The 27,950-nt window shown below is 45.7% G+C and overlaps 1 protein-coding gene across 5 annotated transcripts; it reads left to right on the forward strand.

Moving 5' to 3' along the window:
• On the forward strand, positions 1-27,641 carry LOC308329363 (piggyBac transposable element-derived protein 5-like). Of its 5 annotated transcripts, XR_013965380.1 has the most exons (12): positions 1-38; positions 2,945-3,010; positions 3,478-3,558; positions 5,939-6,010; positions 9,334-9,405; positions 17,476-17,544; positions 18,306-18,398; positions 20,187-20,276; positions 21,056-21,154; positions 21,619-22,204; positions 22,740-24,343; positions 25,882-27,641. XR_013965380.1 is itself a non-coding variant. In XM_080783623.1 (11 exons), the coding sequence occupies exons 1-11, from the start codon at positions 11-13 to the stop codon at positions 23,863-23,865; spliced, it is 2,382 nt and encodes a 793-aa protein (XP_080639749.1). In that variant the 5' UTR covers positions 1-10; the 3' UTR covers positions 23,866-27,641. The 5 variants fall into 5 exon arrangements, 4 of the variants coding, with proteins under 4 accessions (XP_080639749.1, XP_080639752.1, XP_080639751.1 ...); XM_080783623.1 differs by having other exon boundaries at positions 22,740-27,641; XM_080783626.1 differs by having other exon boundaries at positions 17,479-17,544; positions 22,740-27,641.
• The last annotated feature ends 309 nt before the right edge of the window (positions 27,642-27,950 follow it).

Genomic DNA, 27,950 nt, shown 5'->3' on the forward strand with positions numbered 1-27,950 from the left:
AAAAGTCAACATGGTTGTGAAGAAGAAGAAAGCCTCTGGTCAGTTTATAAACCTTTAATGATTTTATTTTGCATATAATTTTGCATCATATCATGATCAAATATAAATGTTGATTCTGCGTATGGAGATAATGATGAGGCTGTTTGCGTTTTATCCGTTAACACAGTGGAGCTGTGTGATGCTTAGCCCCGATACGGTCCCTCAGTCCCTACGCTCATTCTGTAGCTCCTACAGTATGAGCGTAGGGACTGAGGGACCGCATCGGGGCTATGTGATGCTAAGCTAATGTAACCGCGGTAAGCTTAAGTTGCCTACGGCAACTAATGTGTGTAACGAATCGCAGGGGTCCCAAACTTTTTCATATCAAGAACCCCCAAATTGACACTAAATTAGCCCGCGGACCCCCATTTGAAAAGATACGCCAGGGACCCCCTCCTAGCACCTTTCGGGACTCTCGGCTACCTTTTCTGAATTTTGGACGGTACCCCATAAGAGAAGATTTTTACGGCTCTAGCAGTGATTCTTCTCAACCATAATTTCTAACTCTGGGACCCCCAATTTATATTGTAAAATCAATATGTGTTGATTTAACTCTCAGTTACAGATAAGGGTCCATTTGGTTCCTAAATATCATTTAGCTCATGGGGACCCCCTGGAACTCACTCAAGGACCCCTGCCCTGGGGGTCCCCGGACCCCACTTTGGGAACCACTGGCGTATCGTATGCGTGTGTGCGCTTGAGTGTTATATGAGGAACACATGCTTTTGAAACTGTTGTAAATACCGGTATTCAAGCCTGGGTGGCTTTGTTGGTTCCCAAACAATAATTATAGGCTACCGTATACATATTTTCTCTATGGGAAAAATGAATGTGCTTTAGCCTACTGCTTTCAATCTGTGACACCAGCAAATGGTATATCAGTTTAACCAGTAACCACATTATTGCTCGATTGGTTGATTGAATACTTTATTAACAGTTTGCAGAAGGTCTGCTAAGAGTATTTATAACCCAAGAAAGCACTATATGGTTTGTTTCCATTGGGGTCCCCCATATTCAATTCATTTTAACATCATCTATTTTCAAAATAATCTTGAAAATCATGTGAGATATTTGGATATATGTGAAACATTGCACAGGGGTCCCTGGCTGGCCGGCACAAGACAATCTTTCACAACCACACTGGAACACAACATTTAGGAAACAAGCCCAAAATAGCAAACTTTAGTTTAGAAACCAGTGTTTGCCATGTCTGCTTATTATAAGCACTGGGTTGGGGTGGGTTTCTTGTAAAGTTGCATGTACATAGATATTGGTAGTTGTGGCCTTGTGGGTTGTGTTTTTTGTGGGGGCTTGTTTCTTTTTTTTAAATATATTTTTTATCCCACGATTTTGTAACCCTTTTTTCACCCCTGTGTCAATCATTTAATGTGATCCTGGGCTCTACACACCCTCCACCAACCTAGTCCCCATATATGGGGGACAAGGGGAGAGCAATGGACTTGAACTCATGCTTCCTTCATGCCTGAGTGTCCAAGTTGCTCCTTTACACCTGACAGGGGGGGAGTTTCCCTGGTTGGACGTAGCGCGTGGAAGGGTGGGGGCTTGTTTCTAAAGTGTAGTTGCTTATTTGGGCTTGCTTCACAATATTGTTTAAACCACTGGTTCATAAGCAGAAAGACGGGGCGTCGCACACCGAAGGATGAATGAGGCTCTTTGGATGCAAAAAATTGTCTTTACTTTGAAAAAGTACAAAAAGTGACATGGTGAAAATATAGTGGCACATTTTGGTCCTCAGACCATCAACAACGCAAAGAGACTCGCAAAGCACACTGCCCCGGGCAGTTCTTCTGCGTGTGTATAGTGTCAACACACACAGAGATGACAGATCAGAATCTCACACACACTCGCTTGCACGAGACAGAGTTTTGGTATGGAATGAATGAAGTTGAACATAATATTATAATTAGGCCTGCATCGCATTGCCTAAAACACTGAATTATATAAGGGCCGCAGTTGGAAAAAGCCTGCCGCTGGCTCCCATCATGCATTTGTTGAAGAGACATCTTTCTACATTTTCAAATTATATTGTTATTAACTTAAACTTAAATTATCGGTTTGGCTAAATCGCTGAATCCCGTGGATAAAGTACAGTAGGCTATGTAGTATGTACATATAACTACAGGCATTAATAACTACAGACATTAATATAGTTTACCGCATTGTGTACAATTATATAGCCTACATTTAACAAACAAGCTTGATTGACATTTGTAAATGTGTCAATACAAAAACTGCCACGAGGATAAAACCAGAAAAGCACTAAGACTTCTTTACATCAGGTATAAAGTAAAAGGAAAACGTGACAACCATATGGAAAAAGGGGCAGAAGAACTGGGAGGCGGGGGTGCGCTGCCCGGGACAGTGTGCTTTGCGAGTCTTTGCATCAACAACACTTTGATCCCTCTTCCACCGGTTGGTTCCCGGTTCAGTTCTTTGTGGTTCTTTGTCCATGAGCCAGAGCTCCAAAATTGGAACGTTAATTATGAATTTAGTGGGCAAAACCATACCTATATTAGATTGTTATCACAATGAAACTTCCCCAGTTGATTACTTCTTACACGAAGACAATGATTTATATTGTATTGCAAATTTTAAATTCATTCATCCTTCAGTGTGCGCTGTGGTAGCCCCGTCTTTTTGCTTATTTCAGACTGGCCTCTTCACACCTGAGCACAAAGTTCCCTACCTCCTTTAGTGGTTCTCAAATAATTACACTGGTTTTGATCCTGCCATTATGTTTCTAAAAGTCACGATGAAAGACCCAAGGATGACTTGAGTCTAATGTAAACGAGAACGTGAACATTTTGATTCCAATGAAATGTAAATGTTATTTATTTCTTCATGCATCATTAAATAGTCCCCTTCCTTCCTTCCCTCTCCCCAGAAGACCTCCATAATAAAAGAGGAACCAAGAGGTGCACTATGAAAAAAGGAAAGCCTGTTGAAACCGGTGAGTAAATGTAGCCTATAGTATTAGTATATACCATATGTTTGGGGGTACTTACAAGATATGGGAACCGTTAGGATTTTAACGATTCCATAATCCCAACCTCCCCCACACCCCTCTCTCTCTCTCTCTCTCTCTCTCTCTCTCTCTCTCTCTCTCTCTCTCTCTCTCCTGTCATTCATTATACTCAATAATAAGGTGGTTCTCTGATTAGTATACTACAGCAAAAAAGATTATTATATAACACTATTATTACAACTTGTACAACTATTATTTCAACGTAACCAGTACCACAATATACTCCTGTAATTATGTGCAGTTCACCTCATGCGCATGTGGTCGCGCGCACATGCACAGTCGGGCATACATCCATGCGCACGCATGCCATGCACGCTGACATTCTGAATTGAATGTTGCTAATTTCTGCGTTGAATTGATTCATTCAATAGTCTTCCTTTCCCTCTCTGTAGAAGAGCTTCCTACTAAAAGAGGGACTCAGGCCAGGAGGTGTACTATGAGAAAAGGAAAGCCTGTTGAACTTGAAACCGGCGGTGAGTCAGGGCAAGGGGGGGGGGGGGGGGGGCTGCTTAGATTAACACACGCGGGTACAGCTGAGGGCTGATTTCACCCAACACCTATGCTCTGTTGGAGACCCCTCCTTAGACTCAGAGGGACACTTCAGTGACTTCACCCTTCTTTCCAAAACATATATGTTATTGACGTTTAGAAGATTTAGAACATTTCCTGGGGTCTTTGTGTGTGTAATATCATGTGGTTTTAGATATTTTAGATATTCTACTGGGCTCACTTACTTCCTGGACTTGGACTGCATCAAGGACTGTCTAAAGACATTGACATATATGTTTTAGCAAAAAGGGTGAAGTGTCCCTTTTAAAGTCAACGTGCTACGAGTGTACCATCACCTTTGCATGAAATGATTGCACTGCATTTGCATGCTCAGTTCCCTCTCGCAGGGGCGTGCACAGACATTTAGAGGGGCAGGTGCTCAAGTGAAAAAAGGGCACCTTGTGCAGCGTGTGGAATCGGCCGGTTGCCTTAATAGCGAGAGATTTATAGATTTTGGGGCATAAATAATATATTAGAAGCTTTATTTTATCAAGAATTGATCAATGTCACCATGGTCCACATACTGTACACTGTACATTTCTGTCCAGAGGGCAAGGGCAGGTGATGCTCTAGCACCCCCTAGTGTCTATCTGTGCATGCCACTGCGCTCTCGTGTAAAGTGCAACCACACTTATAAGCGACTTTGGCCTTGTTTTCCTGTAAAGTTTCTTGTAAATATTGGTAGTTGCAGGTTGTGCCCCTGGGCGGGAACCCCTTTTGATGTTTTAAGCATTATGTTATACTTTAGCTATTGAAAAATAGCAGATCTACAAGCTCATAGCGAGGCACCGAGTGCCGCGCTACAAGCTTGTAGGTCTGCTATTTGTTTTAAATCGTGAAAATGTGGCCCAAATGTTTGAATATATATTCTTTCAGAGCGAACGTTTTTAACTAAACTCTTCGCTTCTGGAACAACATATTTTCAGATGGGGCTCGACGGGCGATTACATATATTTTTGGGGGTCCTTGACATGAAAATGACTGACATAGAAACATAGGTTTTTCAGAAAACTGTCAGGATTTAGAAGGCTAAATGGGTTAATGTATCTGCGGCCGCCGGCCCGTCATGGTCATACCAATACAAATATATTTAGTTATTTTCATTGTTTTGAACAAGGTTGTAGGTATTGTAAGAGTATTAACCACTTACTTTCTTCACCTGTGATAATCTCTTCATTATATGTTCTCTTCACCTGTGATAATCTCTTCATTATATGTTCTCTTCACATTTTGTGAATGAAGCCTCATTTTGTAACTTCATCATTAATCACAATGTTTCTTTGTTCATTTAGTTTTGGCCTTATAGATTGACGTTTATTTTTTACTGTTTCCTTAATTGTTAAACTAGTCATGTAGTCTGTTACAAAATAACATGGTAAATGTTTCAAAATATTACTTACATTTTTAGCTTGCCGGCCCTTGGACTTTTGGAATTTTGCTGAGTGGCCCCTGAGCCATGTAAAGTTGAGTAGACCTTATGGAAAACAAGAACTTCCCCTGTTGTAGTGAACATTTTGATTCCAATAAAATCATTCCCTCTCCCTACTCCAGTGTTGATTTTGACAGCACATTTTGATTTTAGTGTTGTTGACTAAATTATATGATTTTAGTCGACTAAATCTACAGTTGATTTAGTCGACTAAAAGGTAATTTGGCGGGCCTTAATGCCGTCGTAATGACTGATTTTACACTTGCTGAAAATAGCTGATCTACATTCCCTCTCCCTACTCCAGTGTTGAGTTTGACAGCACATTTTGATTTTAGTGTTGTTGACTAAATCATAAGATTTTAGTCGACTAAATCTACAGTTGATTTAGTCGACTAAAAGGTAATTTGGCGGGCCTTAATGCCGTCGTAATGACTGATTTTACACTTGCTGAAAATAGCTGATCTACAATCTCACAATGCGTCGCAAAATGACTTGTACTGGATCTCTTGTCCACTAGTCCCTTCCTAACATTTTAGTCTAGTTTTTATTTGTTGACAAAATTGACAATATATCTATAGTCTTAGTTTTTGTCATCATAGCTTAGTTTTCATTTAGTCGAAATCAACACTGCCCTACTCCAGGCCTAGAAGACCTTCATAATAAAAGTCTCGTTCCCTCTCCCTAGAAGACCTTCATAATAAAAGTCTCCTTCCCTCTCCCTAGAAGACCTTCATAATAAAAGTATCCTTCCCTCCCCCTAGAAGACCTTCAGAATAAAAGTATCCTTCCCTCTCCGTAGAAGACCTTCAGAATAAAAGTCTCCTTCCCTTTCCCTAGAAGACCTTCATAATAAAAGTATCCTTCCCTCTCTGTAGAAGACCTTCAGAATAAAAGAGAGCCTCGGGCCAGCAGGTGTACCATGAGAAAAGCAAAGCCTGTTGAAGCCGGTGAGTAAACGACGTAGCAATTGTGAGATTACATGGTTTATTGCCATGTTGTAATAGAGAACAGTAAACGTGCATTTGGCAGCAAGTAGCAGCATAGAAGCGATGGTTAAAAGAGAAATGTTTTAGAAACATTATATGACACTCTGTCCTATATTCCATCGCATAGACTTCAGGTTATCTATTCTGCAATTTTGGGAAGGAATCTTAGCGTAGAACAGCTGTTTCCGTGTTCACGCTCCACGCATGCGCTCTGTAGCTCGAAAAGTATGACACATATCGTGCTGGTGCATGTCCGGCCCACGCCGCCTACTGACGAAATCCCGTAAATACCGGTGCTGAGGTTTTGTGGAAAATGAGGAGGCAATTTAAGACAAGTCGTGTGGCGTGTGAGGCAGGCCAACCTAACCTCTCCTCACATTCTACCTAGCCGGCACAGAATGTAGTATAGAGGGAGATGTCAAAATAGTCTCCTTTCCCTCTTTTGATTGATTGATTGAAATCTTTATTAACAGTTTGCAGAATTACAGTACATTTCAAGCACAAACTCAATACAAAGACTGTTAACTGTGAGTGGACGACCCAATTAAGCCTTACACTTGTTTACAACAGGGTCCACATTGTTCAATTCATCAAAACATTTAGAGACAAACAAATAGACACTTCTATGTAGTTAAAGAACAGAACAGGAATTCATCATATAGGAAGCGAAAAGGGAAAAAAATATATACAGTGAGGGGAACAGGGGGATAAAAGAAAAGAAGACGAAAGACAGAGTGTAGGGCGCCTGCACACAACACCATGCGTTGATGCCATGTGTGCATATGTGCAGGCACCCAACACCACGTCCATACAAAAACATAGTACAATCCATAGTACAAAGACAGAGTGTAGGGCGCCTGCACACAACACCATGCGTTGATGCCATGTGTGCATATGTGCAGGCACCCAACATCACGTCCATACAAAAACATAGTACAATCCAGATAAAAATTCAGCTTTTACAGAGGCCAGTTTCGAATTGCAGCCATCCGTAGGTGCCCTTTGAGAGCAGTTTTGAAGGAGCCAAGAGATTCACATGTCTTAATGACTGTTGGTAGGGCGTTCCACATTTTGGTCGCATAGGAGCGAAAAGAATTTAGTCCCTTGTTTGTGCCGAATCTGGGTTGTACATGGTTTGTTGCACTCCCTCTGGTGTTGTGGGTGTGGACTTCGTTTACATTAAGGAAGTATTTAGACAGGTACATGGGTATCTTGGTGGTGTATCTAATCTTGTGGACCAGACCCATTGCAAGATGCTGTACTCTGTCGTCGACCCTAAGCCATCCCAGCCTGTCAAAGTGGGCAGGGGTGAGGTGGGTTCGGGGGGTGAGGCCAAGTAGGAGCCTGACCAGTTTGTTTTGGGAGGTCTGGAGCCTTGTTTTAAGGGCCTTTGAGGTGCTGTGGTACCAGGAGGTGGATGCATAGTCAAAGAAACCTTGTACAAGGGCTCCTGTTAAGGTCTTCAAGGTGTTTTTGTCGACCAGTGAGGAGATCCTGTAGAGGAATCTTGTTCTTTGATTGACTTTTTTGATTACGTTGGTGGCCATCTTATCACCGGAAAGATTGGCCTCCAGGATGGAACCTAGGTAGGTAATTTGATCTTTCCGTGTGATAATATCATCACCAACTCTAACCAAGAAGCCATCTGCCTTTTTGAGATTACTATTTGATCCGAAGAGAATGGATTCAGTTTTTCCCAGGTGTAAGGATAGTTTGTTATCAGCGAGCCAGGTGCAGATTCTACCGAGTTCAGAGCTGAGGGTCTTTTCAACCTGCAGTTTGTTCCTGTCCGAGACCAGCAGTGCTGAGTCGTCTGCGAACAGGAACAAGTTGCAGTCACAAGCTGAAGTCATGTCGTTTACATATATTAGGAACAGTAAAGGCCCTAGTATGCTTCCTTGTGGGACGCCACAGCTCACTGGGAGGGGGGGGGACAGTGTTCCGTTCACTTCCACCATCTGTTCTCTCCCCTCCAGGTAGGATTGCATCCAGCTCACTGATGTGCTATCAAAACCAATAGCTTTAAGCTTGTTAACCAGTATGGAGTGGTTCACGGTGTCAAAAGCCTTTTGGAGGTCCAGCATGACCATGCCGCAGTATTTTCCAGCATCCACCTCGTGTTTGATGTGGTCGCTCAAATAGAGAAGGCATGTGTCAGTGGAGTGGGATGTTCTGAAACCAGATTGGAACTCGTACAACAATTTATTAGTGGCAAGATACTTTTCAACCTGTTCATAGACTATTTTTTCCATCACTTTCGAGATGGAGCTTAGAATAGAAATAGGGCGGTAGTTGCCGGGTTCTAATTTACTCCCTTTTTTGTACAGGGGGGTTACTTTGGCCAGTTTAAAATCTCTGGGGACCTGTCCTTGTTTGATGGAGAGGTTAACTATGTGGGTGATGACTGGAGCTATGGAAATGGCTGAGTCTCTGAGAAATTTGGAGGGAATATTGTCATGGCCAGTGGCCTTGTGGGGTTGGAGGGCACTCAGTTTCTTAAGTACCTCCTCAGTTGTTACCATTGTCATTTTAAAATCATCTTTACAAACACCTAGGTTTTTGTAGAAGCCTTTGATGTGCTCTACACCAAAACGCCCAGAGTGGGAGGGCAGTTTGTTAACCAGCATTGTTGCAATGTTTGTAAAGAAGATGTTCAAGTGATTGGCTACATCAACCTTGTCAGTGATGAGGGTGTTATTTGATTTTATGTTTATGTTAGTAAACCTGGTTTTAAGTTTCTGACCACAGCCTAGTTGGTTGTTTAGTAGCTTCCAGAGCTCCCGAGGATTGTTTTTGATTTCCTCTGCTTTATCATTGATAAAGTTACTTTTGGCTGATTTGGTCATGGCAATTACACCGTTTCTTAGCTTGTTACATTGGGTTTTAAGGATGCACAGTTTGGTTTGGAGATCACTGTCGAAGCGCTTGGCTAGCTTGGACTTGCATTTAAGAAGTTCAGAGCATTTGTTGTCTCTGGCTTTCATTGCAGTCAGTATGTCCGAATTCATCCATGGCTCCGAGCGGGTTTTGACCCTGATGGTTCTCAGAGGAGCCATGTTGTTTAGTACTGTTGTAAATTTGGTTTTAAAGCCAAGCCATGCTTCTTCGACTAGTGAGCTCCTGAGCACATCGGACCAATCCAGTCTCTCCAGTTCTAGGTTAAAGGCCTCACTAGAGTAGGTTTTGAGGTCCCTAGATATGACTGTTTTGTGACAGTCAAATTTTAGTTTCTGTATTTTGCGGGTACAGAAAATCATAAAATGATCACTGAGCCCTCTCCATAGAAGACCTTCAGAATAAAAGAGTGACTCGAGCCAGGAGGTGTACTGTGAGAAAAGGAAAGCCTATTGAAACCGGTGAGTAAAGGCAGCCTATATTTTGGGGGGTACTTACTTACACCTTGGGTCTATCCACTTTTGCCCCCCAAAGTATTCTCTCTGTTCTACAATATTACACCAGGCAGTATTTATTGTATAAGCTTAAGCTCATTTGCAGCTTATTTGTAGCCGGTATCAACCGATTCCGATATAATACATTATTATATAATATTTATATGCGAGTGCAAAGCCATTAACACAATCAGCGCCGGGATTCCTTCAAAATAGAAGCTCTGGGGTGCCGGAAAGACACGGCCGCTTTTACTCTGTAAAGCCCCTTCTGTTCCGGAAAAAACGGAGATATTTCTTTGCTTGCTTACCTTGCTCTCGTTTCCATAATATCGCAAAATAATCCATCGCGTTCATATTTTGAACGAGAGGCAGTTGAGAAGTCAGAAAGGAAGAGCTCAGTATATCCATCAGAACAAAACCACTGGGAGAGCTCCCTGGATTAGGAGATACGAGGCATTCTTTCTGCAGTGGTAAACGGGGAAGTGACCGGACCGCGCGTGAACGAAAAGCGAAGCGTATGGTGGCCTTGGAGTCCAACTAAAACATTTTAAAAAGGGAAAAATTCAGAATATTCTTCTCTCGTTTGATATCATTGAAGATGCGCTAGGACGTGTCATAGCACCTCGTCGGTTGGATTGCTTATGACGTGTGGGCACGTCGGTTGGACTGAACCAGTAAATGGCCACATTGCTATTGCGTCATCAATATGGGTGAAAATAATTAGGATTATTTAGAGACCGATACATTTTTATGGCCGATTTCGATATGCTACCGATTATATATTTTGTCTCTACTCGTAAGAGCTTCTTCCCCATTTCAGGATGGGTACATCTGTGCTGCTCGGTATGTACACCTCATGGTCCACTGAGGGAAGACGTGTTGTGAATGGAACGTGCATTCAGCCCGGCTTGACCAAGACTGGCTCGATCTAGTCACTCCTTCTCAGCCTGGCTTGGTGTTCGTGGGACGGAACAAACCAGGCCACACTGAGGAGACTTGGTCAAACCTGGATTTATAAGTTCTATCCGGGATGGTTTAATTCTGCCAGTGGTGAAACGGGCCCCTGTTATCCTATAGTTTCAAACACAGGCAGAAACAAAGCTCAAGTTTAGCACCCCTTTATCTCAATCAAATCAATTAATCAATGAATACAGACAGGTTAAACGGTGAGGATAATGAATGGATCACGTTTGAACCGCAAGTCGCGTCTCGCGCACGCACACGCTTATTGTCTCGAGTAGTTCTATTTCGTCCCTGCTGACCGCCAGAGGCGGTGCTTTAAGCACTGAATACGTCCCTTCGCGCATGCGCAGTCGAGTATTTATACCAACAATGTCAATTTTGACCCCGTGATGACCCCCGGAGTAGTCTATAACTTCCGGCAGTCACCTGGGGCTCAGTCCCTAATTTCTTCTCGCTGCGCAAGTTGTACACAGTACAGAGTTCTACAGCAGAATTGAACTGCATTGTTACAGAACTATTGAGTTGCTGGTAGTCCCGTGACCATTATTGGTCGGAGTAGCGACGCGCGTTCGCCCTCCAGGAACTGCGACTCTTATCATCTTATCATCTTATATCTTCTTTTCCCCGTGGGAACGAACTAAAGGTAAGCAAACAACCCCTGTGCGCATAGGCTGCGTGCGCGCTGCTTCCCTGCCACACACACGGTTGCGTGCTACGATCGGTGACCTGATAGCGTCCCGTTCAGCACTGGTTAAAGCTGAACGGATAAGTTCGGGTCTCTTTGCCAGCTTACACTGTTTGATTCCCATGCATGCATTTAATTGAATTGTATGCTATGCGGTAGTGCTAGTGACGGCAAGCGTAGCGCTGCCCGCTCCCAGCACGTTAGCCGACATTGCTAATTTGCTATTGTTTATTGTTTAGTTTTCTGTTTAGCCCGTGTCTGCGACGCGGCACGCCGCAGCACGGTGCAACTCGAGTAACACTCATTCTGTGTACTGTAGTGTACTTATTTAATGATACTATTAAGCTTATAGTTTAAGTTTGGCGTTACTTCAGTAACCCCGGATATGTGAATTAGCTTGACTGATTTGGTCGTCACTGTTTTCAAGAGTGTACTTTAATTTCGGCATAGAGTCACTGCCTCTTTATAGGTTGTTGTTTGTCAAATTAGATATATGTAACTATACGTTGTATTGTTATTATTATTATATACTAATTAATAATATAATATTAATAGTATATATTAATATAATAATAATTATATATTATATATATTATATTATTATTATATACTGTATGTAATTATATATTATATATATTGTATTATTATTATATACTATATATAATTATATATTATATATACTGTTCTATCGCTGTTAAAGCACCCCTTAGCCGGCATAGGTGGCGTGCGCGCCCCCTTCCTCCAGCTAAGCGGCCTTTAGCACAGCCAACAGTAGCCTCTGCTGGCACAGGCAGCGTCTGCGCTCCCTCCCTCCAGCATACGGCTCCACCTCTAGCAACCACTAGCGTCCGCGCTCTGGGCTACATCTGTGGGTTACCGATGGACGAACCCTGCCACCACCTGTGCACCTCCTGTCAGGCTCCTCTGCGGCCAGAGGATGGGCATGACCTCTGCCCTGGGTGTCTTGGCCCCCAACATCTGAGGGAGGCACTCGGCGACAACCCATGCATGAACTGCACCATCATGCCCCGGGAGGTGAGGATAGCCAGGTTGGCACAGGTGGAGAAGGTGGACGGTGAGCTTCCCCCATTGGGCATGCTAACCCAACGACAGACCAGGGCTTCCAAGCGTCGATCCACCACACCTGCTACCTCGACCCCTGCTTCCAAGAGAAGGGCGGGGCCTGACCATAGGCTATCATCTAAGGTCGACCAGATGTCTGCCGACCTGGCCCTAATGAGGGCCATGTTCATGGCCCGTCAGCCCGAGATCCAGCCGGAGGACGTAGAACCACCTACTCCGCCGATGCCGCACCTGATCCCTGAGGGTCAGGACCCGGACACACTGTCCCTGGCGGCCTCAGCCACCCACTTCCACGACTATGACGAAAGTGAGGCGGATGGGGCAGAGGCGGCTTCCGAGGCCTCTGAGCAGGGCTCGTACTCATCAGCCCAGACCGGTCTGACTGAGACGGCTGGCGGCTCCATGAGGGCCGCCCTGTACATGGCTCTTGATCATCAGGGCCTGGCTGGACCGCAGCAGGCGGAGTCAGCCCCGTCAAGCCGTTTCTTCAAGAACAAGCCAGCCCCCTCTAGCTTTACCGTTCCTCACTCAGAGGACTTCCTGAAGGAGCTACACACTTGCTGGAGAGACTCGAAGGCTTGCTCTCGTCTCTCTGCCGATGGGCGTATGCTCGCGGCCATGGACAACCCGGAAGGAGTCGGCCTGCAGCGCATGCCGGCTGTGGAGCCCTGCATCGCTTCCTTAGTTGTCGACCCCGACGAGGCGCTACGGCAGGACACCAGGTGCCCCCGACCCCAGTGCAGGACCACCGATGACCTCCTCATAAGGGCTTATGATGCAGGAGCCCGTGCCGGGAGGATCTCCAACTCCCTGTCACACCTCATGCTCGCCCTCTCTGCATCTCTGCAGGCGAACAACGCGAGCGCAGAGCCCGCAGACGCCAACACCCTCTGCGACGCATCACTGGAGGCATTCGGCCTCATGTCAAGAGAGCTGGGACGGATGATGTCCACTCTCGTTCAGGCGCGGCGCCAAGTCTGGCTCTCTCAGGCCAACCTGACTGAGAAGACCAGGGCAACCCTGCGCGGTCTTCCAGTGGTGCCGGGAGCGATATTCGGCCCAGCTGCGAGGGAAGCGCTGGACCGCACAATCCGGGCCAGGGCGGACAAGGAGCAGCTGTCAAGCCTGAGGCGACAGCGCATGCCTAGAGGCCCCTCGGCCGCCACCCGAGCTCGCCTGCCACAGGCCCCCACTTGGGGCCAGCGCACTTCCCAGCGGACTGAACAGAGGCAGGGCCATAACCCTGGCCGGCCCTCTACTAGGCAGTTTCGTGCCCCGGGCCCTGGGGGACCCCCCCCCAGGGCCCCTAGGGGCCGGGGGGGCAGACGCTGAGACCACGCGGCCGGCCGTCGGATACTTTACACCTCAGCAGCTCAGGTACTGGGCTGCTCAAGCTTCGGACACGTGGGTGATTGCCACCTTAACCCACGGGTACAAGCTTCAGTTCCGACGCCGGCCCCCCACAGCCGGCCGGGTCAGAATGACCACTATAGCCGACCCGGCAAAGGCCCTTGCCCTAGACCAGGAGCTGTCCATCCTCCTGGCCAAGGGCGCCATCGAAGCAGTAGACCCCCGGGAGCACCCCAGGGGGTTCTACTCCACATACTTCCTAGTGCCAAAGAAGACAGGCGGTTTTCGCCCCGTCTTAGACCTGAGGGTGCTAAACAAATACATGAAGGTCATTCCGTTCCACATGTTGACCTCAAGGGACGTCCTGCAATCCATCGCCCACAGGGAATGGTTCACATCAGTGGACCTAAAGGACGCATATTTTCATGTCCCCATTGCTCGGCAACACCGCCAGTTCCTGCGGTTTGCCTATCGAGGCCGCCACTGGCAGTTCAGAGTTCTGCCGTTCGGACTCTCCCTCTCTCCGAGAGTATTCACGAGGTGTGTGGCAGCGGCGCTGGCGCCTCTCCAATCGCAGGGCGTCAAGATCCTGCCATACCTCGACGACTGGCTGATCTGTGCGCCATCCCAGGCGCTGGTAGCCGAGGACACAGCACGTCTCCTGTCCCATGCAGCCCGGCTGGGGTTAAAGGTAAATGTGGAAAAAAGTTGCCTGATCCCATCCCAAACCACAACATTTATTGGTCTGGCGTTACACACCAGAACGATGAAAGCCTGTCCGTCCTCACGCCGGGTGGACGACATTATGAAGTTTCTTCCCATGTTCCGGAGAGGCAGTCGGCTGTCGCTCATCACATTCCTCCGCCTCTTGGGCAAACTGACGTCCGTGGCGGCCGTTGTCCCCCTGGGTTTGCTGCGACTGCGCCCCATGCAGAGGTGGCTGAACAGTTTTCAGTTGGACGCCGAGCGACACAGACACAAAAAGACCGTGTCACAACAGTGTCTACTCGCCCTAGCCCCATGGAGAGACAGGGCTTACCTGTCGAGGGGGGTCCCTATGGGGTCCATTCCCTCTCGCAGGGAGATCGTCACCACCGACGCTTGCCCCCTGGGCTGGGGTGCGGTGTGGCAGAGCAGGACAGCTCGCAACCAGTGGTCGGCGGAAGATCGCCGAGACCACATAAACGTGCTGGAGCTACGTGCGGTGCACATGGCTCTACAACGCTTCCTGCCATACTTGAGAGGCAGGCACATACTCGTACGGTCAGACAACACCTCAACCGTATTCCACATCAACCACCAGGGCGGAACCAAGTCTGCACGACTACTAGAGGTGTCCACAGACCTGCTGACGTGGGCGGCCCCCCGTCTCACCAGCCTACGGGCGGTGCACATACCAGGGGAGCGGAACCACCTCGCAGACTTCCTCTCCCGCCAGAAGCCCCCGTCAGGGGAATGGCGCCTCCATCCAGAGGTGGTGCACACCATCTGGGCCCGCTTCGGGAGAGCACAGGTGGACCTATTCGCTTCAGGGGAGTCAACCCACTGCCCTCGCTGGTTTTCCCTAGCGGAAACCATCAGTCCTCTAGGCCTGGACGCACTGGCGCACCCCTGGCCACAGGAGCTGCTCTATGCATTTCCACCACTTCCTCTGGTACGTTCAGTTCTCCAGAGGGTCGTTCAGGAGGGTCACACCATCCTGCTGGTGGCCCCTTTCTGGCCAGGGAGGACATGGTTCCCCCTGCTCCACAGCCTCTGTCACGGAACGCCTTGGCGCCTCCCCGACAGGAGGGACCTACTGTCACAGCTGGGAGGCCGGATCTGGCACCCATGCCCACAACGCCTCCAGCTGTGCGTCTGGCCGCTCAGGGGCCGGAGCCACTGCTGAGCAGCCCGGTGAGATACACCATACTGAACGCCAGAGCGCCGTCCACCAGGCTACAGTATGACAACAGGTGGAAGCTGTTTTCCAGCTGGTGTAGGGATCTGGGCGAAGACCCAGTACACTGCCCTGTACCCAAAATCCTGGAGTTCCTACAATCTCTACTAGGTAAGGGCCGGTCCCCCTCTACCTTGAAGGTTTACGTGGCAGCAATTTCCTGCCGCCATGTGGCAATTAACGACCGCACAGTAGGGAGCCACAACCTGGTGTCCCTCTTCCTGAGAGGGGCTCGGAGGTTGCATCCCCCGAGAGCTCCGAGGGCTCCGTTATGGGACCTTAACCGGGTACTGGACGCCCTGTGCGGGCCTCCCTTCGAACCCTTGGCACAGGCCGAGCTGAAGTGGGCGTCATACAAGACATCCCTTCTCCTGGCCATTACATCGGCAAAGCGCGTCAGTGAACTGCACGCTCTGTCAGTCAGTGAAACATGTCTGAGGTGGAACGCAGACGGCTCGGGGGTCACGCTGTGGCCAAACATAGCATTCCTCCCGAAGGTGCTGTCGCAGGCTCACCTCAACCAGCCTATCAGGCTGGCTCGATTTAACCCCCCACCTGGAGAGGGGACAGACAAACTGGAGCTGTTGTGCCCAGTCCGGGCTCTGAGAGCCTACATTGAAGCTACTGCACGCATCAGGCGGGCAGAGCAGCTATTCCTTTGCCATAGTGGTGTGAACAAAGGCGGCGCTCTCTCCAAGCAGCGCCTGTCCCACTGGATTGTAGACACAATCAGCCACGCCTATGAGGTAAGTAACCTCCCCGTACCATCAGGTGTACGGTGCCACTCTACAAGGAGCATTTCCACATCGTGGGCTGCCATGAGAGGGGTGCCCTTGGAGGACATTTGTGCCGCCGCCTCATGGGCTTCGGCAGGCACTTTCTCAAGATTTTACAGGGTGAACGTGGCCACTCCCCACCCATTGGACGTGGTCCTCTTCCCCGAATCCTCCGGTTCTACCCTTTGAGGTTTGTAATCAGGATTCCTCGTGACTTGTCTGGTATAAGTCATTCAGTGCTTAAAGCACCGCCTCTGGCGGTCAGCAGGGACGAAATAGAACGATAGTTACGTATGTAACTACGGTTCTATGAGTCCTGAATGACCGCCAGAGGCACTCTTGTCACTCAGAATCCTCGTGTTCTCGCGAGAAGATTCTGTAGGGACTGAGCCCCAGGTGACTGCCGGAAGTTATAGACTACTCCGGGGGTCATCACGGGGTCAAAATTGACATTGTTGGTATAAATACTCGACTGCGCATGCGCGAAGGGACGTATTCAGTGCTTAAAGCACCGCCTCTGGCGGTCATTCAGGACTCATAGAACCGTAGTTACATACGTAACTATCGTTCCGTGGTCTCCAAACAAAGTTACTCCAAAAGATCCTTCCTGAACGTAAAAGTTATTCCCAAGCAAAGGAAATCCAAAAGAAATGTAATCCACATAAGGTCTCGAGCCTCTTCACACAATCGTTCCTGTAGCTTTTTAAACTTTTCATTTAGCTAATAATGAACTAACTAATCCAGGTCCCTTCTTGTAGACTCCCTTTTTCGTTTCTCTCTCTCGTCAAGTCTACCGGGCCGGTAACTCCGCCTTCTTTAGGAGCGTCGGTCTATCCCACGATCCGTGTCAATCACATCAGATCAAAACGTGAACGTATTCTTTTAAACCCCTCAAATAATAACAAAATCACAAGTTAGACATCACAGAAGACATATTAGCACCTAACCCTTGACGGATGGCGTTATCTTAGACTTATTACATAATACAGCATGCACTTTTAAATGCTGTTATTAAAATAAATCATTTTTAGCTTGAGTGTCAGCGCTATACAACCTCATGCAAGTGCGAGCACATGCACATGCACTCTGACATTCTGAAATTAATGTTGTTAATTCCTGCTTTGATCTGATTTGTTTCCTTCCCTCTCCATCCCTAGAAGCCCATCATAATAAAAGTTTCCTTCCCTCTCCATCCCTAGAAGCCCATCATAATAAAAGTTTCCTTCCCTCTCCATCCCTAGAAGCCCTTCATAATAAAAGAGGGACTCAGGCCAGAAGGGGTGTGAGAAAAGGAAAGCCTGTTGAAACCGGTAAGTCAGGGCAAAGGGGTTGGTGGTGGGGGGGCTGGCGGGTAGCGTTTTGCTCACTGGCTGCAAGTGTGTGAGGGTTTTATTTTATTATGAGAGTGAGAGTAATAATACATGTTGGGTTCAACTCGCAGCACCACACCATGTAGTCACAATTAATAATCATTCTAAGGTATGATACTGACACTTATTTATTCTCTTAATTACACTGAGTAATCAAACTCATTTTCAGTGTCGTCGAGTAATACAATCACACATCAACATCACAATACATCAGAAGATCAGGAAAAGAAAAACAAAAGGTATACATGTGAATTACATGAACAGAAAAAGCTAAAACTAAAACAAATTTCAGAATGATCTAAAAACAGTTGCATATTGTGGGGTCTGTATGCTCACCAAGGGTACCAATGTGGTCAATTTTAATGTATTGTGTAGGTCGTTCCATGTATTAGGGCCACAGAAGCTAAAGGCAGATTTACCTAGTTCAGAGTTAACTTTTGGTACTTTTGAATCTGGGGAAATTACTTGACCGCGTGTGGTACCCCTTTTGCAACCAGATCTTATGTTAATGATGTGTAGGACACAAGAAACACATTCCTGTTTTTTTTTTTTATATTTTAGTCATGACATGAGTGACGCCATGTCCTTGACCAAAATGTGTCAATAATGTTACTATGACCATCTCAATAAGCAGCCATCTGACCATTCAGTTTGGTTTGATCAGATAAGTCTAAACAGTCTCCTTCCTTCTCTCTCCGTAGAAGACCTTCATGACAAAATGGGGACTCGGGCCAAGAGGGCCGGACCACGGGCCGGACCACGGGCCAAGCCACGGGCCAAGCCTGTTGAAACCGGTGAGTCAGAGGGGGGGGGGGGGGGGGGACAGGGGGAGGTGGGGGTGCCGATACCAGCATTTTAATTGCATTTTAATTGCAGTATCGGCAGCTTTTCCGATAGTGGGTATCTAGTGACGGGGCGGCAACTGGTTTAGTGTCAAAGAGAATTTAAACTGCGAACATGGCATTTTGGATTTGAAGCAGATTGAAAGTGGTGAGAAAATAGAAAAGAAAAACAACAACTGTAACGGTGATAAAAACAAAACAAAAACAGTTTGACAAATATTATTTATTTATTATTTTGATGTTAATGTTTATGTTTAGATGAAGGAAAGTGAAGCTTGTGAGAAATCAAGTGTGACTCACTGTCACTCTGTCCTTCATGCACTGTAATTAGTGTGGTTGCCCTAAAGGGGCAACCAGACTCTTGTATCTCTAACACTTTATTCACGGTTATTAGTGTGGTTGCCCTAAAGGGGCAACCAGACTCTTGTAAGTGTAACACTTTATTATTATTATTATTATTCTCTCCACTACTGGAGTAAGACAAAGTTGTAAGACAAAGTTTGGCGCCCTACAACAACAAGAAGTTTTGACTGTACGCACTTGAGCCATATGTCAAATTGACCGGAAAAATCGGGAATCGAGCGCTTGTACTGTGCGAAGAGAAATGTTGTATATTTTATTTGATATGAATTTATTAGTGAATTAAATTTCCCCATTGACATGAATGGGGAAATGCAAAAAAACACATTCAAGTATTTTTCCCTCTGAGACTGTAAGCACTATAGTTACAAAACTTTCAGGGATATTTCCTAATTATCACTAAAATTAATTAAAAATAAGTGAAGTCTGACACCAAGTGGTTTAATGTGGTAATAACACTCCGGTCAAGTCAGGATTATTATCAAAATGGTTTGACAGAAGTGAACCTTTCAAGCCTGTTTTCTCAACTCGCTGTTTCTCTGCAAGACATTACTCTATAAACTGGTGGGTCAAACTGAACAACCAATATGTCAATTTGAAGCTATGATTCCCTGCTTTCATATGACACGAAAATGAATAATAATCCAATGACAGGCTGTAACGACTCACCGAGTCTAGACGGTTATTGTAAATAAGGCAAGGTGGTAAAATGCCAAAGGGTGTTTATTACTCTCTGTGGCATACAAATGAATGGAAAACAATATATTTACATACCGTATGTGAATTACTATACATTGGCTTTAACAAACATAAAAGACACACGGAGCAACTCAGGGAAATAAACAAAGGCATACTAAAACTAACCTCTTGAGTTTTAGACACTAACCTGACAAACAAAAATAAAGAGGCAATAGTACCCTACTATTGCCTACTCTAATTTAATCTAACAAATATGTACAAAAAGCAGGCTTTCCGTGGCCCGGTGCTCAGACAATGACATATCGAATTACTAAAGGATTATAGCCAGCCTACTCCACTCTGGAGATCAGCTCTTGGACAGCGGCCAAGGGAATGAAGACTTTATGCGCACTGTGCGCACCAACACATACCCAGACACAGACCTATAGACCTCTATACACACAGGCTCCTATTCACGGTGGGTCACATATTGTCAGAGAGAGAAGAGAGAGTACATGCAAATATGAGAACGGGGGCGAACCAGCGACACTCTCACTGTCATTTACCAGCCAAGGTGCCTGGACCGCGAAGCCAAAACTAAAGACGTGGCCAATAAACACATCTTTATATTTGGACTCAGAACTTTGTACGGTGTATATATGATGACATAACCGTCTGCCTTTTTCACTGAATGTGTTGCAGTTTCCATGGATGGAGCTCCAGACCAGCCTCATGAGGACCTGGCTCCACTTCCCCCAGCAGCTCAGGCTGTCTCCATCAACAGCTCTTCAGGTAGAACTCTCCCTTTGACTGTTCTGAGATACTCGCAGTTATTTTTGAACAACCGTCAATCGTTTCTGTTGTTTTCCGAAATGATGATTTGACTATTTCCACTATGGAAAAAGTTAAAATTATTATTATTGCGTCTGTGATTATTTAAATGATCTTCCCTGTGCAATTTGTGATTACAACTAGCCTAAAAGGTAAAGGGAAATACAAATTGTAACGTTCCACAATGTTCCAAGCCAAAAAACCACAATCAAAGCGTTATTAATAATCACAATTATTTGAGTGACACATAATCATCAACTTAAATGTGTAATCGTGGCAGTACTACACTCCAGAGGGCCACTATATTTCCACACTCACTCCAGAGGGCCACTATTTTTCCGTTCACTCCAGAGGGCCACTATCTTTCCGTTCACTCCAGAGGGCCACTAATTTTCAGTTCACTCCAGAGGGCCACTAATTTTCAGTTCACTCCAGAGGGCCACTATTTTTCCGTTCACTCCAGAGGACCACTATTTTTCCGTTCACTCCAGAGGGCCACTATTTTTCCGTTCACTCCAGAGGGCCACATTGCATATTACTGTCTGGTGTTTTGATGTTGAGATTATTCATTATAGGACGCAGAGAATAATAATAATAATAAGCTACTTAGTGTGTGCGGCCACTTATTTTTTCTTCTTAAGACTACCTTTTAGATTATTTACTTAACAGCACGGCTTGTTAGTCTTAGTCATTTATCAAATAAGTCCTTACTATTAAAGTCCTAATTCAATTCATTCCAGACCAGTGTGTGAAGTCCAGACTGCAGGTGAAGATGACTTATCCAAATCCAGACACTGGTGTTTGTGTCAAGGAAGAACCTGAAGAGCACTGCGACCTCAGTAAGTTTCATGCTGTCTCTCTCTCTTTCTTTCCGCTTTTCTGTTGTTGTTTTGTATTGTATAAGTTATTAGGGCGGTGGTGGCTCAGGGGTAGAGTGGCTGCCAGTCCGAACCCGGGCTCCCCCAGAGTTGGTGTCGAAGTGTCCTTGAGCAAGACACTGAACGCCTAATTGCTCCTGATGTGCTGGTTGGTACCTTGCATGGTTTCCGCCGCCATCGGTATATGAATGTGTGTGTGAATGGGTGAATGTAATGCACAATCTATGTAAAGTGCCTTGGATAAAGGCGCTATATAAATGCACCATTTACCATTTTATTGTGTTAACATACTGTAAGGAAGTTGACATCATGTTAGAGGTTTTTGATGAACATGTGAAATGCATCACGATTCGCTGAAATGCACGCGTTGGGAGCATCAGAAATAATGGATTAATATTATTATGATGTTATTTTCCTTGTTTTAGTGGGTCAGCAAGGGACAACGGCAGTGGAACAGGCGCCACAGGACGACCACGGGCCACTGAGTGAAGGCAGTGACATCGAGGATCTGGACGGCAGTTATTCTGAGTACGAGTATGAAACTCCTGCCGGACCACTCGCAGAGAACCGGTGGCTGAGAGTGGTGATCGTCAAGGACGAAGAGGAGGACGTCAGTGAGTTCCAAGCGGACTGGAAGACAGATAACTACCACCCGCGCACCAAGAGGGAGTTCAACCGCCCGCCGGGGGTGAAGGTCGATCTGCCGGACAATGCGACGCCGTTGGATGTCTTTTCTAAGATGTTCACCGAGACGCTGTTTCTGCGACTCGTGACGGAAACGAACGTGTACGCAGATCAGCGCAGGAGCGAAACGGAAGAACCGTCCAGAGACTCCAGGGGAAAGTGGACACCCGTTACCGTGATGGAAATGAAGACTTTCATCGGGCTGTGCATCGCCATGGGGATTCTCAAGCTGCCAGCCAGGAGAGACTACTGGCGACAAACTAAAGGGCTTTTCCAAACCAATTTACCCCAAGTCATGTCACGGGACAGGTTCACCATGATTTGGAGGTAATACAAATCATATTTTGTTTGATGAGGATGATTATAAATGATTATGATCATAAATGATGACGATATTAATAGTAATAGTAATGACGTGTTCCTTCCACACGCTACGTCCGGCCGGGAAAACTCTCCCCTGAAAAAGAAGCAGCTTGGACTCCTCATGCATAGAAGGAAGCATGAGGTCTGTCCGTCCAAACTATTTCATGCCAAGGACCCCCAGAATTATCTGTATTTGGCCGCCGACGTCCATCTGAAAATATGTTGTTCCAGGGACCTCCCAGAAGCAAAGTTTTGAGTTGAAAACGTTCGCTCTGAAAGAATATATATTCAAAGATTTGCGCCACATTTTCGCGACTTAAAAAAAAATAGCAGACCTACGTAGCGCGCCACCGAGTGGTGCGCTACGAGCTTGTAGATCTGCTATTTTTCAATAGTATGACATAACGCTTAAAACACCAAAAGGTGAGTTAAGCAATGTGTGTCATATATGGTTTCATCAACATACAGTACATGTGTGAATATCTCTGTGTATTTTCAGGTATCTCCACCTACAAGATAACCACGCAGATGACGTAGACCGCTCGGACAAGCTGTGGAAGATGCGATGGTTTCTCGACTACCTCTCCTGTCAATACCAGTCACTCTATGAAGTGAACGGCTCTGTGACAATAGATGAGACCATGGTGAAATACAAGGGAAGACTCGACTTCTGTCGGTATCTCCCCCACAAACAAGCAAAACAGGGCGTCAAGGTGTGGGTCCTGGCAGAGAGCTCCACCGGCTATGTCGCAAACTTCCAGGTCTGCACAGCAAGCCGTGTGTGGAAACAGGAGAAGGCCTTGGCTCACAATGTCGTCATGGATCTAGCCAGGCCGTACTATGGCTCTCATCTGTCCGTTTTCATGGACAACTACTATTCGGGGGTGGAGCTTTTCCAGGAGATGACGAGACACGGACTGAACGCCTGCGGCGATGTTCGTTCTAACAGATGCGGCCTCCTAAAGGACCAAACGACCGAGAGCGCTTGGTTGGGTAAACCCGAAATCAGAGTGGCTCAGATGGATGAACTCACACTCTGTGTGTGGCAGGACGACGCCAAGACCCTCATGGTGCTTTCCAATTACCACGATCCCACCGAGAAGAGCTCCGTGAAGAGAAAGAAGGCCGGGTCCAACCACACCGAGCTCGTGGTGCCGGCATGCATCGCCGACTACCAGAAGCACATAAAAGGCGTGGATTTGCTGGAGCAGATGGTCGGATATTACCAGTTCCACCATCGCTCGCAGAAATGGTGGAGGAGGCTCTTTTTCTTCTTCCTGTCCGTCACGTGCTACAATGGCTACGTCGCCGCAAAGAGCGCGGGGGGGAAACCGTTCACGGTCAAGTACAAAGGTTACAAGGACTGGCTGGAGGACCTGGCGCAGGAGCTCACCGTGCCGGTGACAACCAGGCGTCCTCCTCTGCGCACCTCGGCGCCCGAGGGACTCCCCGCGGATCAGCACGACTTCGCCAAGATCTTTGACAAGAGGAAGCTTTGCAAGCAGTGTGTGACGGAAAGGTACGGCACCGACACGCGCGTCACCGCTACCGTCTACGGCTGCAGGCAGTGCAACGAGGCGCTGCACGTGGAGTGCTTTGGCAAACACGTCCGTCGATTTGAGTAGCATGGCGATGGCATACCGTACTACACAACCGGATGTTGGGGATCCTTTAGGATCTTATACCGATTCCATTTTAATGGTCCGATTCCTTCTTAACGGTTCCCTTGTAACGATTACTGTATTTTAAGAAATGATCCAGAATGCCGCAGCACGCTTGGTCTTCAACCAGGCAAACATTTACTGCCCTCACCGAGTACAAAACTCTGACGTTGGCCTACAAAGCAACCAAAGGTATGGCACCCCCAATGTCCCATATCTTCAAAGCCTGATGCAACCACACAACCCCCTCCCACTCACTCGGATCAGCTGACACAGGGAAGCTGGCAGAATCTTGCCTAAAACGTCCAGGACAACGCTCCACCCACACGTCCCAGACTCTTCTCCCTTCTGGCTCCCAAACTGTGGAACAAACTCCCCAATGCAATTAGAACTGCAGACTCACTCCCAATCCTCTGCCATTAAGACTCACCTCTTCAAAACGGTAAACGGAAACACTCACCCCAAAACATACTTGCCCCCATTTCTTCCGCAGATCGCTCGTATTTGATGAGGTCGACTCGGAATGAGTTTAGGTTTAGGCATAGTTTTACTGAGGTTACATTTGGGCAGTTTTAGCAGTCATAGTTTTACCGAGGTTACGTTTAGGTATACCCGGTGGCGACCGTTTCCGACGTCGCCGGATTAGACTCGGGCCGAGGCGAGCGTTTTTTGGGGCTAGCGTTCTTGTATTCCTTCAGACTCCACCTTCGCCTTGACGACTTTAAAATGTAATTTTGATAGCATGTTCTGTAGACAGATGTAAGGTTCATTTGTTGACATGTAGTAGTTTCAATGTACAGATTACATAATCTTTGATATTATACTGTTTAGGCTGATTATATGATTTTTGATAGCAATTACTATGGATTTCATGTATTACCTCACATTTAGCTTGCTTACTGTAAATCGCTCTGGATTAAGAAATGCCTAAATTGTAAATTGTAAAATGTATATAATTTTGGCCTTCAATTATTCAATTATTATACATACAGTATTGCGTACATATTATTGCAGTGCCAGTGGTTCTCAATGTGATGTCCAGGGACCCTCTGAGTTACTTGATGGGCGTTCCAAGTGGACCCTTAAGGCCTATTCATAGTTGAGGTTTCGGACCTCTTCACCAGAACGGTGGTTTTGATGAAGGTGCTCATCAACAGTCCATCACCGTGCTCATATCTCCTACCCTCCATGGCCAACGCGTACGGTATATCTATTCTACGTCCGAGCATAGACATGGTAACGCCCCGCCTGCCTCTGATTGGCCTACCGACACTGCCCGTCTTTCCTGTCCTCCGAGATGCAAGGCTACTCCGTGGTGGGAAATAATACAAGTATAAGAGAATGGCAACACGCAACAGTAACTTGTAACTTAAATTTTTGTAGAAGAGACAATATTGTTTGGCTGTTTTCCTAATTAAAGTGTTAGTGTTGATTATCGTGTAATAATCTAATTATAGTAAACTAATACTATTATACTAAAAAAAGATGACGATCAAGGGAAAATATGAATAATGTTTCAAGTTTACACATGCATACAAATAAACAGGCCAACGGCATAAACAATATTATAATATTGTATATACTATAGTTAGCCTCTTAAAAATAAAAGTTACTGTTGCGCGTGCCAAGCTGTTATTCTCTTGTATTATATAATGATGGTACTTGTATTATTTATTTATTTCCCACCGTTACTCCGTGCATCCAGCATGCATCTTCCACCTCAGAGGAAACACTGGTAAGGCTGGCAGTGTCGGTTGGCCAATCAGAGGCAGACGAGGCGTTACCATGTCTATGCTCGGACGTAGAAAAGATATACGCATGGCCAACAACACTGGCCAACAACACACAATTCGTCCATTGCTTTCTCTCTACTGCCTATCTGCCTCTATTCTATTCCTTTCTGGTCCTTTTCTGTTATTTCCTATTCCGTTTATGTCGCTGTATCTATTATTTCATTCCTTTTCTTCTCTCGTTCTCAAGCTGGCTGCTGCTCTGAGTAAAAACGGAAGAGAAGAGCCGGGGAGAGCGGTGGATTGCGCTTCACCGCCGCTCAGTGACCTCATGTTGTAGTTTTCGGTGATAGCGGTGGTCACCTAAAAACGGAAACTGCACTATGAATACTTTAAATAGGCCTTTACAGGCCAGTAACTCTGAGAGAGTGTAGCCTACACATGGACCCGTGTACACTCTGAGTTATGGTGGGTCTTCTTGAAATGAAAACATTGACAAACCACCCGGTATTGTAAATGTATAGCAGACGTGACGAGAAGTCCACATACCAACTCGACAGTGTGATAATCCGGTTCCAAATGTCCAGAACCTCAATGTTGGATCCAGTTCCTCTGGTTTCATATCCAAACCCTTTACACTAAAGCCTGAGTTGTACTTATACTCGACCTGGCATCATATAGTTTCATTGTACAGATTATCAAATTTTCTTTGATATTATACTGTTTCTTTAGACTGATGATAGGTTATTGGTTTACCTATGATCCTAGTAGATTATTCATTCTATGCATTTGATGTATTGCCTCATGTTTACCTTTCTTACTGTAAATCGTGCTCTGGATTAAGAGTGTCTGCTAAATGCCTAAATTGTAAATTGCACTGCCACGTGCAGTTTGTTTGTTTTATTGAAAACAATGTCACATGACACATTTTTCACAGTTTTCAATTCAATTCAGTTCAGTTGTGGAACATTCTCAGTTCAGTAGTATGATGATGGCATGCATGCAGTACAGCGAGTTATTTTTGAGGGGCTCCAACGTCTCGCTTTTGAAATTACGCCATATGGCAGCCAAGTCTTGGACTTTTAATGTTTGCTTAGAGCACTTTAAACAAACATTAGCACTTCACATGAGTGTGATTGATTTCTTATTTTTTCAGCATGAGCACAGGTTTAAAACGGCAGGTGCCATTGTCTCTTGTCGGGTTCAAAAGTAGCAGATCTACAAGCTTGAAATGCGTCTCTTCATACCATGTTTCGAGCTTGTAGATTTGCTACTTTTGATGCTTTTGTGTGATGCCGTAGTATGATCAAGTAGGGTGTAAATTTACGACAAAACAAAAAAATATGGAGTGATGCGGCTGTTTGTACTGTAGGCTGTTCAAAAAGGCCGGGAGGAGGAGCTAAACATGAGTCTGAGACACTGTATGACATGCGTGCAAAGAAGAACAAGTTTCCAGCAACGATAAATACCTAAACGTAGATGTTAAATTGCATTTATGCGGTCAACAGAAAATGTCGCTCCCTCGCTCACTCCCCCTCTGTCCAACTTCCCATACTCAAGTGACAGGCAAATGCCATAATATTAGTGTGGCAGTGCACTGCAGTGTACCAACGCAGGCATCGCCCAATCAATCAATTAAGTGTGCACTGACTGTGCATATCAATTGTCAACAACAATAATATTAGACTAGGCATTTAAATCACACTGTGGCTCCTACATTGAGATAAGCGGTTTCTGCCCGACAACAACAATATAACAAGCTTGTACACATTGTGTAACCCTTTTTTTAAATTGAAAACATGGCTGTTCTTGAACTGCCACTTGTCCTTTATACAGCAACACTTTGTTTTTGTTTGTAGCACTGCAACTTGTTAACAAATCCCTGAAATGTGTACTGAAATGTGTTTTTTTTTTTTTTATACATTTTATATTTCCTTTGTTAGAGTTTTCGTTATAAATGAACATTAGGGAAAACAAACGTAATTTTCAATAAATGTCAACGATGTTAACCTCTCAAAATGCTTCTATCTCCTATACAGACACTGAGAAATCCATGTATTTGTGAACGTTGATAATTCTGTTTTTCAGAAAAGTGGGTTGTAGCGGGACGGGAAGCCCTTTTGGTGTTTTAAAGCATTATGTTATACTTTAGCTATTGAAAAATAGCAGATCTACAAGGTCATAGCGCGGCACCAAGTGCAGCGCTATGAACTTGTAGGTCTGCTATTTTTTTTAAATCATGAAAATGCCTCAAATCTTTGAATATATATTCTTTCAGAGTTTCAGTTTGTAACTCTAATCTTTGCTTCTGGGGGGGTC

Source organism: Protomyctophum bolini (assembly GCF_963924005.1).
Source record: "Protomyctophum bolini genome assembly, chromosome: 15".
NCBI lineage: Eukaryota > Metazoa > Chordata > Actinopteri > Myctophiformes > Myctophidae > Protomyctophum > Protomyctophum bolini.

Bases quoted from the DNA above. Each gene is read 5' to 3' on its own strand.
- LOC308329363 (XM_080783623.1), top strand. From the start codon at position 11: ATGGTTGTGAAGAAGAAGAAAGCCTCTG. The intron at 39-2,944 runs GTCAGTTTATAA...CCCTCTCCCCAG, and splicing joins GAAGAAGAAGAAAGCCTCTG to AAGACCTCCATAATAAAAGA. The intron at 3,559-5,938 runs GTGAGTCAGGGC...CCCTCTCTGTAG, and splicing joins TGTTGAACTTGAAACCGGCG to AAGACCTTCAGAATAAAAGA.